This window comes from Erigeron canadensis, chromosome 3 (assembly GCF_010389155.1).
Source record: "Erigeron canadensis isolate Cc75 chromosome 3, C_canadensis_v1, whole genome shotgun sequence".
Lineage (NCBI taxonomy): Eukaryota > Viridiplantae > Streptophyta > Magnoliopsida > Asterales > Asteraceae > Erigeron > Erigeron canadensis.
This window is the reverse complement of record NC_057763.1, coordinates 19,620,312-19,632,363: the sequence shown is the minus strand read 5'-3', so window position 1 is coordinate 19,632,363 and position 12,052 is coordinate 19,620,312. Positions and strand designations below refer to the sequence as shown.

The 12,052-nt window shown below is 31.6% G+C and overlaps 1 protein-coding gene across 1 annotated transcript; it reads right to left on the bottom strand.

Moving 5' to 3' along the window:
- Nucleotides 1-2,906: 2,906 nt before the first annotated feature.
- LOC122592827 (transcription factor bHLH68) lies at nucleotides 2,907-10,415 on the bottom strand. The gene is made up of 9 exons (XM_043765142.1): nucleotides 10,003-10,415; nucleotides 9,364-9,730; nucleotides 8,949-9,026; nucleotides 8,574-8,639; nucleotides 5,535-5,600; nucleotides 4,847-4,909; nucleotides 3,673-3,720; nucleotides 3,496-3,543; nucleotides 2,907-3,411 (listed from the first exon to the last, which is right to left on the bottom strand). Exons 1-9 carry the CDS (start codon nucleotides 10,209-10,211, stop codon nucleotides 3,277-3,279), a joined length of 1,080 nt encoding a protein of 359 aa, XP_043621077.1. The 5' UTR covers nucleotides 10,212-10,415; the 3' UTR covers nucleotides 2,907-3,276.
- Nucleotides 10,416-12,052: the final 1,637 nt, after the last annotated feature.

Here is a 12,052-nt window from a genome sequence, read left to right as displayed (position 1 = left end):
TCATAAATAAGCACATATATTAGTTCATGTGTTTAATTAATCATTGAAATGTCCTTGATGAACTGATGATTTGGTCCTTGATGATCTTTGAACGTTTTGACTCAAAATAAATCTGAATGAACTTAGGTACTTGAACTGGACTCGATCTGAACGTCTTTGAACTCACACATATGTAATTATAATGTTACTTAATTGAACGTGTCTTTAATAATGATCTTTAGCCTTGAAAACTTAGTTTGGTTGTTCATAGAACTCGCACTTTAATGATTGAGATAAATCATGACTTTAATGTACTGGTCTAGTGGTTAAGTACAAGATCTAGTTGATTTAAGTTCAAGTATGCCAAGTTATAGAACAAGATCGTTTTAGTGTCAAGATCTTCTTGGGTCAAGATCTTCCTGTGTCAAGATCTTCCTGTGTCAAGATCTTCCTGGGTCAAGATCTTCCTAGGTATAGATCTTCCTGGGTCAAGATCTTCCTGGGTTAAGATTGTCTTGGGTCAAGATCTTCCTGGGTCAAGATCTTCCTGGGTCAAGATCTTCCTGCGTCAAGATCGTCCTAGGTCAAGATCTTCCTGGGTCAAGATCGTCCTGGGTCAAGATCGTCCTGGGTCAAGATCTTCGTAGGGTCAAGATTTTCCTAGAGTCAAGATCTTCCTAGAGTCAAGATCTTCCTAGTACCAAGATCTTCCTAGAGTCAAGATCTTCCTAGTACCAAGATCTTCCTAGTACCAAGATCTTCCTAGTTCAAGAACAATTGTTTGAGCAAAACCAATCTAGAAGATTAGCTACCCAAGAAGTGTGTGATTCCCAATCACAACAACTTCGAATGAACAAGATCGTTTTAGTGTCAAGATCTTCTTGGCTCAAGATCTTCCTATGTCAAGATCTTCCTGGGTCAAGATCTTCCTGGGTCAAGATCTTCCTGGGTCAAGATCGTCCTGGGTCAAGATCTTCCTGGGTCAAGATCGTCCTGGGTCAAGATCGTCCTGGGTCAAAATCATCCTAGGTCAAGATTTTCCTAGGGTCAAGATTTTCCTAGAGTCAAGATCTTCCTAGAGTCAAGATCTTCCTAGTACCAAGATCTTCCTAGCGTCAAGATCTTCCTAGCACCAAGATCTTCCTAGTACCAAGATCTTCCTAGTTCAAGAACAATTGTTTGAGCAAAACCAATCTAGAAGATTAGCTACCCAAGAAGTGTATGATTCCCAATCACAACAACTTCGAATGAACAACCAAATACACCAAGAGCCTAGGACGATCTTGGGAAGATCGTCCTAGCTCAAGAATAGCCTCAACAAGTACGAGCACAATAATGAAAGTCTAGATCGATTTTCAGGACTTGCTTGGACATAGCACTAGTACAAATATACTCAATAACATTATCTAGTAACACTTTTAATGATGTCAAGATCAAACATAACATGAACAAGTCATGACTTCAAGAACAAGTTGCACCTTCATTTTCCAAAAACGGGTTTTGTAGATTAAAGCACGTTATGACCCAAATTTGTTCATACATATGTTGTTAAACACATTTAGACACAAACCCATTAACATTTAACATGATTTTTGTTCAAGAACTGGACCAAATCATCAAGAACATAAACTTGAAAAAGTACACTTTTAATTTGATCAAAAACTCATCAAATGTTGTTGTTACATGAGAAACGATTCAAGAAGTGAGTTTTGATTATCACAAGGATGCTAAAAGTACAAACGATTTTGATCAAACGTCTCAAAATCAAGAGATGCCCAAGTGTGTGTTTTATGGTGGCTGAGTGTGTGTTGTAGTGAGAGAGTGGTGAGATGGAGAAGATGAAGAATGGGGCTTTCTCTCACTAACTCTCTATTTATAGTCTCCCATAATAAATGAACTTAATAAGTGCAAAGACTATTTGCGAACATTTTGAACTAGAACTTTTATGAACACGAACTTTTATGATGTCAAGATCAAATTAACCTTCATATAAGCACATAATTGGGTCTAAAGTACGTCAAGAACTTAAATAAATTGAACTGTCTAGCCGTTCTAATGGCGAAAGTACGATTTGAGGAACTTATCTTGAACATTTCCAAGACGGTTGTTACAAAACTATATTATAAATCAAAAATCTCATGTCTGAATTTTAAGTTTCAACATTTACTTTTCCAAAATGCGCCCTATCAATTCTATATTTACCTAAAATAACTATATTACCCTTTCCCTCTTGTCAAATCTCAACCAATTATTTTTTCTCTCTTCTCAATAAATCATTTATTCTTCCAATTCATTCAAAATTTTTTCTCTCAAAAACCGTACATTGATAAATTATAAAAGTTATATGGGTGTTCTTAAAATTTCATGTTCTTTCATTAGAGATGTCATTCGATATACTTTCGACGAATTTTTAAATCCAGGGACGGACGGCTAAGGCATTTGGCTATCACACTTTATGACCTATCACCCCACCATCTCACCGCCACTAACTCGACGGCCGCCGCAACCGTCCTCGTATGTTTTAAATTGACAAACATGCCAACAATTAAGTGATTTAAGCTCATAACTTATAAAGAATCCCATGATCAGTTATTTTAGGTTATACATTTGGAATGAATCATATCCCAAACCTTGTATGTAAAGTCAGGGAAGTTGCTATAAATGTAATCAATAATTTTAGGCTATATGTTGAAATTTAAACCATGACCATCTCAGTAACAAAGGGTCATGTTTCCCTATTAAAGATCTCATGTTCGAATTTATCCAAGGCAGATTACTAAAAGTCTAAAACTAACAAAGCCAGGTTAAAAAGTTATAATGAGTTTAAAATGGTTCGCCATCACGGTTTAACTCTTAACCAATGAAAAACCTAACGTAACAAATAAATGGATTGGAAATTAAGCAAGGATAAATATGAACTTAGTAAACGGCGGAAAAGAGTGTTTGTTTAATTAATAATACTAGAATATCATATGGTTGAAATTATACATAACACCAACTAGAAAATGATCGAAGAAATGGAATGAGAATACCATAAAGAAGTGCATAAAAATTAGTTGATAGTTGTAGAGACTTTTCATCCAAGGCCCCAAACATAAGTTTTGTGTTTGTGGTCATAAGATCATATAAACCACCAAGAAGATGCATAATATCATGAGCAATCAACCTTAAAATTTTTAAGCAGAGTGATTGCTCAGGATATTATCTCATTTTTCTTGAAGGCTATTCTTCATCATGTCCGAAAAACACATTAATATCGGACACCATGAAATTGTTAAACTTAACCCATTTATCTGCTCATCTGAACCCTCCATTTAGAGCCGGAGCCCAATAATCGGCTCCATTATCACTTCCCACTTGCATAGTACATGAAACCGGAACTAAACACAATCCTTTACTTTTCAAATCCTTCTCTGGTTCGTCATGAGAATCCTACATTTAGTTCAATTATTAATTAAGACCATGTATAACTTGATATTAAGTTATCTTTGAATGAAATAAATAAAGTATATATACCTGGTCAAGAGCAGATCCTTTCATATTCAAGCTATTATCATTGAGAAGCTGTTTAACGCAAAAAATTAGCTATTATAAACATCTCGATTAGATGATTATGTGTTAGTTTATAATTAGTGGAAAGGTGAATAAATTGAATAAGTTACTCGTTATATAGTGTATAATCAAGAAATACACCTGACCAGGATCTTCAGGATATAAACAATTTCTCTCCCTTTGTTGAGCCTAAGTATAAAATAATAATAACTTATTAGATAATTAAAAGAATTTTAGTTAAAATATATAATTAATCATTCCAACAAAAAGGTAAAAATATATTAAAACCAGTACAACATGTCCCAGGCTCATGTGTACTCACGTGTATTCACTCACGTGTATTGCGGCATGGAGAGGGAATGTGTTAAATACTTGGACCGCGAGGAATAGCCAATCCCCTGTCATAAAGTGCTCGGGAACACCTAGGGGAATGCTCCTCATCGTCCCCGGGCATTTCCAACGAAAAATTGTCCTTAGCCCATTCGATTTCAGATGCTCACACCCCTTTATTTTTTTCTGCAGGCCACATGTCTTGTAATGATTGGAGGAGAGGCGTTGCCCCCTTTCACAACTCCTCACAGTCTTAGATGTGTGTTTTCTCACTTAAAATCACAAATTTTTGTAGGTGTTCAGGAAAATGGTTGGAAATTAAACTCTCAAAAATATGAAAAATGAGTTTTGCTTATCCAATTTTTTCATATAGAAGAAATTAACTTCAGAAAATATGATTCTAATAATATCTAAAACATCATTATCATTTGGTTGTTGTTGCTAGTGATTTTTGAGATGGAGATCCAAAAGATGGTGGTGGTTGTCGTTGCCGGAGAAGGACAGAGCGAGAGTCACAAGAGGAAAAGGAGAATGAGAGATTTTATGTGTATCTGTGTGTGTTTTGTTTCATTAGGACGAAATGAAAATGGGGGAGGGTTAGACTAGGGAGTTATATTTGAAATGAAAATTTACCAAAATACTCCGCTGTGTTTTACTTTTAATTAGAAGTTAAGTGCATGTTAATCCTAAGTCGTAACCATTGATGGAAATGATCCAAAAGTTAAGATTAAGCCCTTGGATCTCAAGCAAAATTATGGTTATGAGAGAGTGTATACTTGCAAGGTACATCACGTTCCACCGGGTTAACTATTAATCTGTTGTTGTGTCTATAGACGGATGGGTTAGCGAGATCTTCTCGAAACTTAATTAGAGTTAAGTAGGGAGCTTTCCATCTTGGTTAGGCGAGTTGTTGTGTATCTTTAGGATTTGTATGCGACGTTATATAATGAGTTGGGCATTCAGAAAAGAAAAGGAGAAAACTTACAAGATGTGAGTCGCATCGCATCAAGTCTACTGATTCACTTCCAAGGTACGGTAAGCTGAGTGCCTAAATCAATGATATCAATATCAATAAAAACGATTGTCATATTATACTGTAATATTCAACTATTGTCTACACATTCATATTCGATCTATACTTATGCTATTACGTTTTAGAGCATCAAATCATATAGTACTATAAAAAATTGGTTTTAATTTGTAAACCATCACATGTAATAATGTATATCTTTTGTTTAATTGTTTTGTCCAAATTTTACATAAAAATCATAGTGGTTTTCATTTACATATAAGGACAATGCTTCACTCAACTACATAAAGCTTAAAGAACAAATTTTGATTTTAAAAAAGGCCACTGATCGATCAACTTAGTTTTCTTGCCTAAACTACTTTTAAAACTTCGCTGAGATTCAAGAATAACTCCTAGTATTTCTTTCTACTTACGCTAGAAATTGAACACATAATATACAATAGCTAGACTGACTATTAAAAAGAGGCACTATATATATTTATATTATAACATCATTAAAATAATAGTAAAATAATGTTTAATGGAATATTAGGCAACTGATTTTTTAACTAGCTAGCTAGAGTGTTTTGTGTTTGTTTGTGGCATGGCTGGCACTCTGTGCTAGTTTGTGAAAGATGAATAAAAGAAGTAGAAGAACAGATACCTCAATTTGACTATGAAGGAATCTTATGTAACCAATAGCTTCTAAGAGCACGGAAGCTGTGTCAGTCTGTACCAAAGAATATTGAAACCGGAAATAAATATATGGTTTCTCAAAAATACTTTATTTGTATACATACATAAATACATCTAATTAACTTTAATATAAAAACAATAAAAAAAAACATTCAAAAACTCCATTCTAATATTATAATCAAGGCGGTACCATTGTACCAGGGGATAAGGGAGGTCAATGTCCCTTTAAATTTATATTTTCTTATGTATTTTTAAATTTTAATGAACTTATAAAATTATTCTATATGTTTTAACGTTTTGTCTTTTTTATATTTATTTTTCATAAATATTTTGCTTTATTTAAAATTTTTTCTTGGTATCACCTCTGGTATAATTATAAATTTATAAAAATAACATAGTTTTATTTAAAAAAAAAACAAATTAACTAAACTCAATAGAAAGAGAAGTTCTAGGTAAAATAAAACAATTGTTAAAGTAAAATAAATAAAACAATAAGTTTTTTCGTTACTGAAAATCACCGTGCATCATGAATATATACTTCTAATTCGTGAATCTCCGTACACCAATATTATCATGATCTACGGGTTAAAATATTGTCGTATTTGTTTTACTTTAATACTTATTTTTATAATTTCAATCTCTAAAGAGAATATAATTTGTCTGAAATATAGTATTCAAAAGCAGTTGTTTATAAATTATTTATACAAAAAGTTTATTCTCTTGTTGGGGATTTTAAGTTATTTTATTTTTATATACAAGACATTCTTTTTAAATTATATTTGGTATGCACCAATAAAAGATCGAATGGAATAGTTTATTAAAGCAGAATAAATATAGTTCTTTTTAAGTTTTTGAAATGATATGATATAATTAATATGATTAACTTAAGGATAAAAAAAAAAAGAAAAGTTTTCTTTCCTAATCAATTCAAATAAAAAAGAAATTTAAAAAAAAAAAAAAACAACTACATTTTCCCCTCTTATCCTCTCCTATCCTTCGTTTTCCATACTTAAAAAAATATCAAAAATGCATTTTATAAATTTTATCTCTGCTCTCCTTTTTCTTTCCACTCTTAAATAAACTAAACAATACATTTATCATTTCTATTTGTCAAAAGGGCATTGTTTTGATTTCGTTCCATCCTAAATAGAAATTAAATGACAAATGAAACTTTATAACTTTTACACAATTAAACCCAGTGTTTTAAATACCGGTATGTACCGGCCGATATTACCCGGAATATCGGAGACAGGGTGGTACCCGGAATACCGGAGACAGGGTGGTACCCCGATATTTTCACTATTCAATACTGGACAATATTTCCGGTATTTCCGGTATTTTCCGGTATTACCGGAATGGTAATACCGTTATTTTGATTTTTTTTTTGATATTTTAATGTTATGTTTTGTAATTTGTAAACTTTAAATTTTATATTTTGTTATGAAATACCTATTTGGTATTATTTTTGAGTTGATTGTACTTGTACTTTGACTATTTTCGTTAAATTGTAACAAATTTTATAGGATTTCCAAAAAAATACAAAAATTAAATTACCATACCGGTACGTACCGGCCGATATACCGGTAATACCGGTACCAGGTACCTGATCGTTACGACCAAAATACCGGTATTTAAAACATTGATTAAACCCACTACTATATTAAATTCTAACTTTGAACTCCTCATTTAGTTTGGATGAAAATTCTTTTAAGTTAGAAAACAATTTTAGGGGTTAAGTTAGAGAAATCATGACCATTGGATTATAATAAATGGTCAAAATTTAATAATTAAAAGATGATTATTGAATTTTAACACTTAATTTTAATTCAAATATTAAAATTTTCATAACCTGACTCAAGTTAGAAAAATAAATTGAAAAATCCCAATCCATTTGTTTAGTTTTTTTTTCCATTAGTTTTAACTAAACAACCAAACGCAACAATAAATGTAAATAGTCTATTCAATTACGGTGTTCATTTTATTATCACGATTATTTCATTTCATAGATATATTATAGTCCAATCAATTCAACCAAACAGTAATTATTGATGGCATTTTTTAGTTTTTAATTTTTATTTCTCCTTTCAAAGTTTATTAAGCTAAGTAACTATGAAAAGCATTCAAAGTTTTTTTATATTAATTCCTCGAAAGCACACTATATATGAACTGAACGACAAGTAAAATGAAATTTGGGCGGTCATGACTGGTTAATGAATATATATAGAAGTTAATTATCTCACTTACAACCAAGAAATTAAATTAAATAAAGCATTTTTCTTTGTTTTTCTAATTGTTATGTCAAAAGCATCCTCCTTTCTCTTCTACTTTTCACTTTTTTGGATCAAAGTTGTTCTCTCACGTTTTACTTTTGTTTTCAATGCTAATAACTTCAAATTAAGCAATCTATATTTCAAACACGGATAAAAAAGAAATGGAAGTACTTTGTAGTTAGTTATGATATCAGCATCAAGCTATTAGCAACACATTTTCTCATCTATTATTGAAAAAAAATTCCTACTAAAAGATTTGATGCTATTTTAATTTGTTGTACTTCATGCTGTTTGGTTTATTGACATGACCACCAATTATTATTCTAGTGAAAATTTAAGAAAATTACGTCGTATCATATCTTCTTTTTACCTACTATTTGTCTAGTTAATTATTGCGATGCTAGATTTAGTATCGAATTTTATTTAATTAACACATTTATAAGGTCTTTGTATATCTTGGTTTCTCATTCTTCATATTATTCGGGGAGGGGTAAAAAGAAGGGAAGTAATCCTACATAACACCTTTTTAATTAGCCATACACCACAAATGTATGAAATACATAAGTGTTGTGTATGACTAAAATATGTTATATAGGGATCATTATATGAGATATTTTAATAAAGTTTTGAATTTTACCCGAAATATGATTCGCAATTTTTTTATTTTTCTTTAATAAAAAACTCATAGCTTATATATTAACTAAATGCAACTAATTTGGAGCTTAAATATGATATACCTTCCCAAAGGGAGAAACAAGCTGATGAAGTGCAGTTATTCTATCCCCTAATTTTTCTTTCCTCACCTGTTTTTTACATCACAAACAAGAAGAAGAATCAAAATAACAAGTTGTATTTTTGCAATAATAACTCTAAAACACTTTATTTATTTTTGAAAAACATATACTTTATGTATATTTGTGATTCTTTGTGTGGATATAAAAATAGGTGAATCAAAGAATAATGGCCCAACGAAACGGACAATCAAGAAAGACAAGAGTCATCTTCCAAAAAGTAATTCTAACACGAATTTGTGTTTTCCTTCTTGTGTTTGTGTGCTTGCTAATTAATAAAAGAACGATATTCTAAGTCTATATAGTACATAAATAAATTACCTTGAATGTAGCTTGACTATTCGAAGAAGGTTGAACTTTGGCCTTCTTTGATGCCCCACCAGTAGCAGTGCTATCACACTTCATTTTTACAGTATTGAAATCATGAGAAAGTAGTAAAAAAAAACACACACGCACAAATGTTTGTATTTCCTAGTAAACTATATATGAGTCAAAATTTCTACATTACTTTTTAGCCACAACAATCGTACATATTTTACAGCATAATATACAACTGTTTAATGCATATATTATTGTAAATAGCAAAAAGTAGTTGTAGATATATCACTTCACATTTTTTAAAGGTGTAATTTATATGTTTTTGTATGAATCAAATAATACCTACTAGGAATATAAAGAGATGCATGTGATCAACATGAAAAATACAAGTAAATCTTATGTTTACGCTTATAATTACCTCAGAAGAGCGATCGGGTGGAGGGTGTCTGCCATGATCTGCCTGCTTGGTAGAGAAATCAAGGAAATTGTTGCTCAAACTTGAAATACACGAACTAGTAGACGATGATGAAACCGGAAGCATCATTGTATTCGACCAACTGATGTTTGGTTTTACACCTCCATGAAACTCATCATCTTTTTTACCATGGCAATTATATGAAGATCCATCACAATTAACAGAGTGTAGGAGCTCTTGCTTTACTACTGATGAAGAATCTAAAACGGAACTAACGTTACGATGACCGTGTAGAAGCTGTTCTTCCCAATTCTCTAATTTCCTGACTTGTTGCATATAACTTGAAGCTGTTTTTTCGTCTAATCCACCCCTATATTTTAAAAGTTATACCAAGAGTTAGTTTATGCATATGTATACGGTTTATTTATTTTTATTTTTATATGATATATATATATATACACACACATAACAAGGCTTTAAAGGATTTGAAATGTGTATACTAGCTGATATATGGAAATTTGGAAAATATAACTATCCTAGCTTGTCAATTGAGAGACATAAAGTTGTTTTAAAAATCATACTAATAAAAAAAATTAACAAAAAAAACAACAAATTAACGGGGAGTTGAGATTGGTTTATTACATAAGTAACTGGCTAAGAGAATCCGGAAAGTGATCTTGATTATCATGATGCCATTGAGATACTGAAGATGATGGTCGTGGTGGTGGTGGCAGCAGCGACGGATGAGGAGGAAAAGGTCTCGAGGAAGTCATCATGCTCCACCAGCTATTTGGGCAACCGGACAACATTTGTTGCACCGATGAACTTTGCAACACATTTCCTCTATTCATTTCCACCCTCTCTCTAGCTACAAAAAGAAAAAAAAGAACTATTGTACACAAAAAAAAAAAAAATTTTTTTTTTCTTCTAGCTTAATTAAATGTTCTCTGTCTCTCAATTTGGCTCTTTCTTGATCTCATCCAAGCTATTACAATTGTGTTGGTAGAAAACTTAGAGAGGTCTTTTAGCACTTGATTGATTAAAGAGAGATAAAGAAAGAGAGAAAGGAGTGTCCTTTTTGAATGATGGGGTATTGAGAACTCCTTTTTTGTCTTTTTATTCTCCCCTTTCTTTATTATCTTACTCTTTTCTTTTTCCTTTTGATTGCTTAAATGTTTTTACTTTTCCCTTTCCTTTTGCTTTATTATCAAAGTATATGATGGAGGTAGAAAAAAAAAAAGTTGTGTTAAAACTATTTCAATTTTAATGCACCGTTTATCTGAAATAAAAATTTTAATACACCATGACTGAAATCATATACGAGATAACAACCATAAACATATCCTAGTTGGTAGTTTCTTTTTTCACTCTCCATCGAGGGACGGATTGGATGTAACGATTATGGGTATGTTTGACAAAAGTAGTTGTAACTTGTAGCTGTAGCTTTTTGTTGGAGTTGTAAGCTGTAGTTTTTAAGCAAAGTTGTTAGCTAGAGCTTTTATTTTTTATAATTGTTTAGTATGGTATTTGTAACTGCAACTTTAAGAGGTATTTGTATACTTTTAATGACTAAAAACATCATTGAAAAGTTAAATCTCCCGAAACGCTTCTTCAAGAAGCGTTTTTTGGAGCTTTGTCTTTCAAATAAAAGATAAAGCTTGTTGCATCCAAATAAAGCTTTTAACACAATATGAGCTTTTTGTTTGAAATTAAAAGTTAAAGCTCCACAAAAGATCTTGAAAAACTATTATCAAACATAGCATGCTATATTTGCTTTTAAGGGCTTTTTCGAAACCACAAGGATGATAAATGAGAAAGAAAACATATAAAGTCATAAATGACCCTCATGTGACTTGCACGTGGGGAATTAACGATATGGACTAATATTTTTAACAGAAATAAATCCACATGGATGAAAATATTCATTTATAATGACATGATGAAAAGTGTGTTAACAGAACGAAATCTACATTTAATACATTTTATTAACTGATTGGTAAAAGTAATTGATGTAAAAATAGATGATGTAGTAATTTTGAAGGTTGAGAGATTTTTATTGTACACTACTATAGATTTGGCCTATTTACACGGTTAAAAATGGATTTTTACACGGTTTTTTTGGCGTGTAAAATTTTGATGTAACTGATGCTTCGGGCCATTTTACACGGGATTCTTCCGTGTCAAAAGGTTATAATTTTACACAGGGCAGTAAGCCTTTTAACACGGTATCTATCCGTGTTAAAAAGGTTCTAATTTGATACACCTTTTTAAACCGTTGTGTAAACCTATGAACTTCTTGTTAGACCTGATTTATAGAACCCTCATAGCAATTACCCCTAGATTTCTCAACCTAATTTAGAAACAATATATCAAACACTAGCAACTTTCCAAACAACATCATCAAAATAAGCATACATATATATCATATTGCCTCAAAAGTTTATACAAAAGCACCAGGAGGGTGAAACATATTCAAGACATTCAAGATACATATGCAAAAGACCATAATGTTTGGAAAAGATAACAACCTAAGCTATGGTTATATTAAACACTAAGACATGCAAACTAGGGAAATGAAGTTCAGAAACATCATATATTGAGGCGATTGATAATCATTACAGCAATCCCGTCCACTTCTGTATCACTAAACGATTCTGTTGACCATGGGCTCTACATAATAAAGTTTTAATAA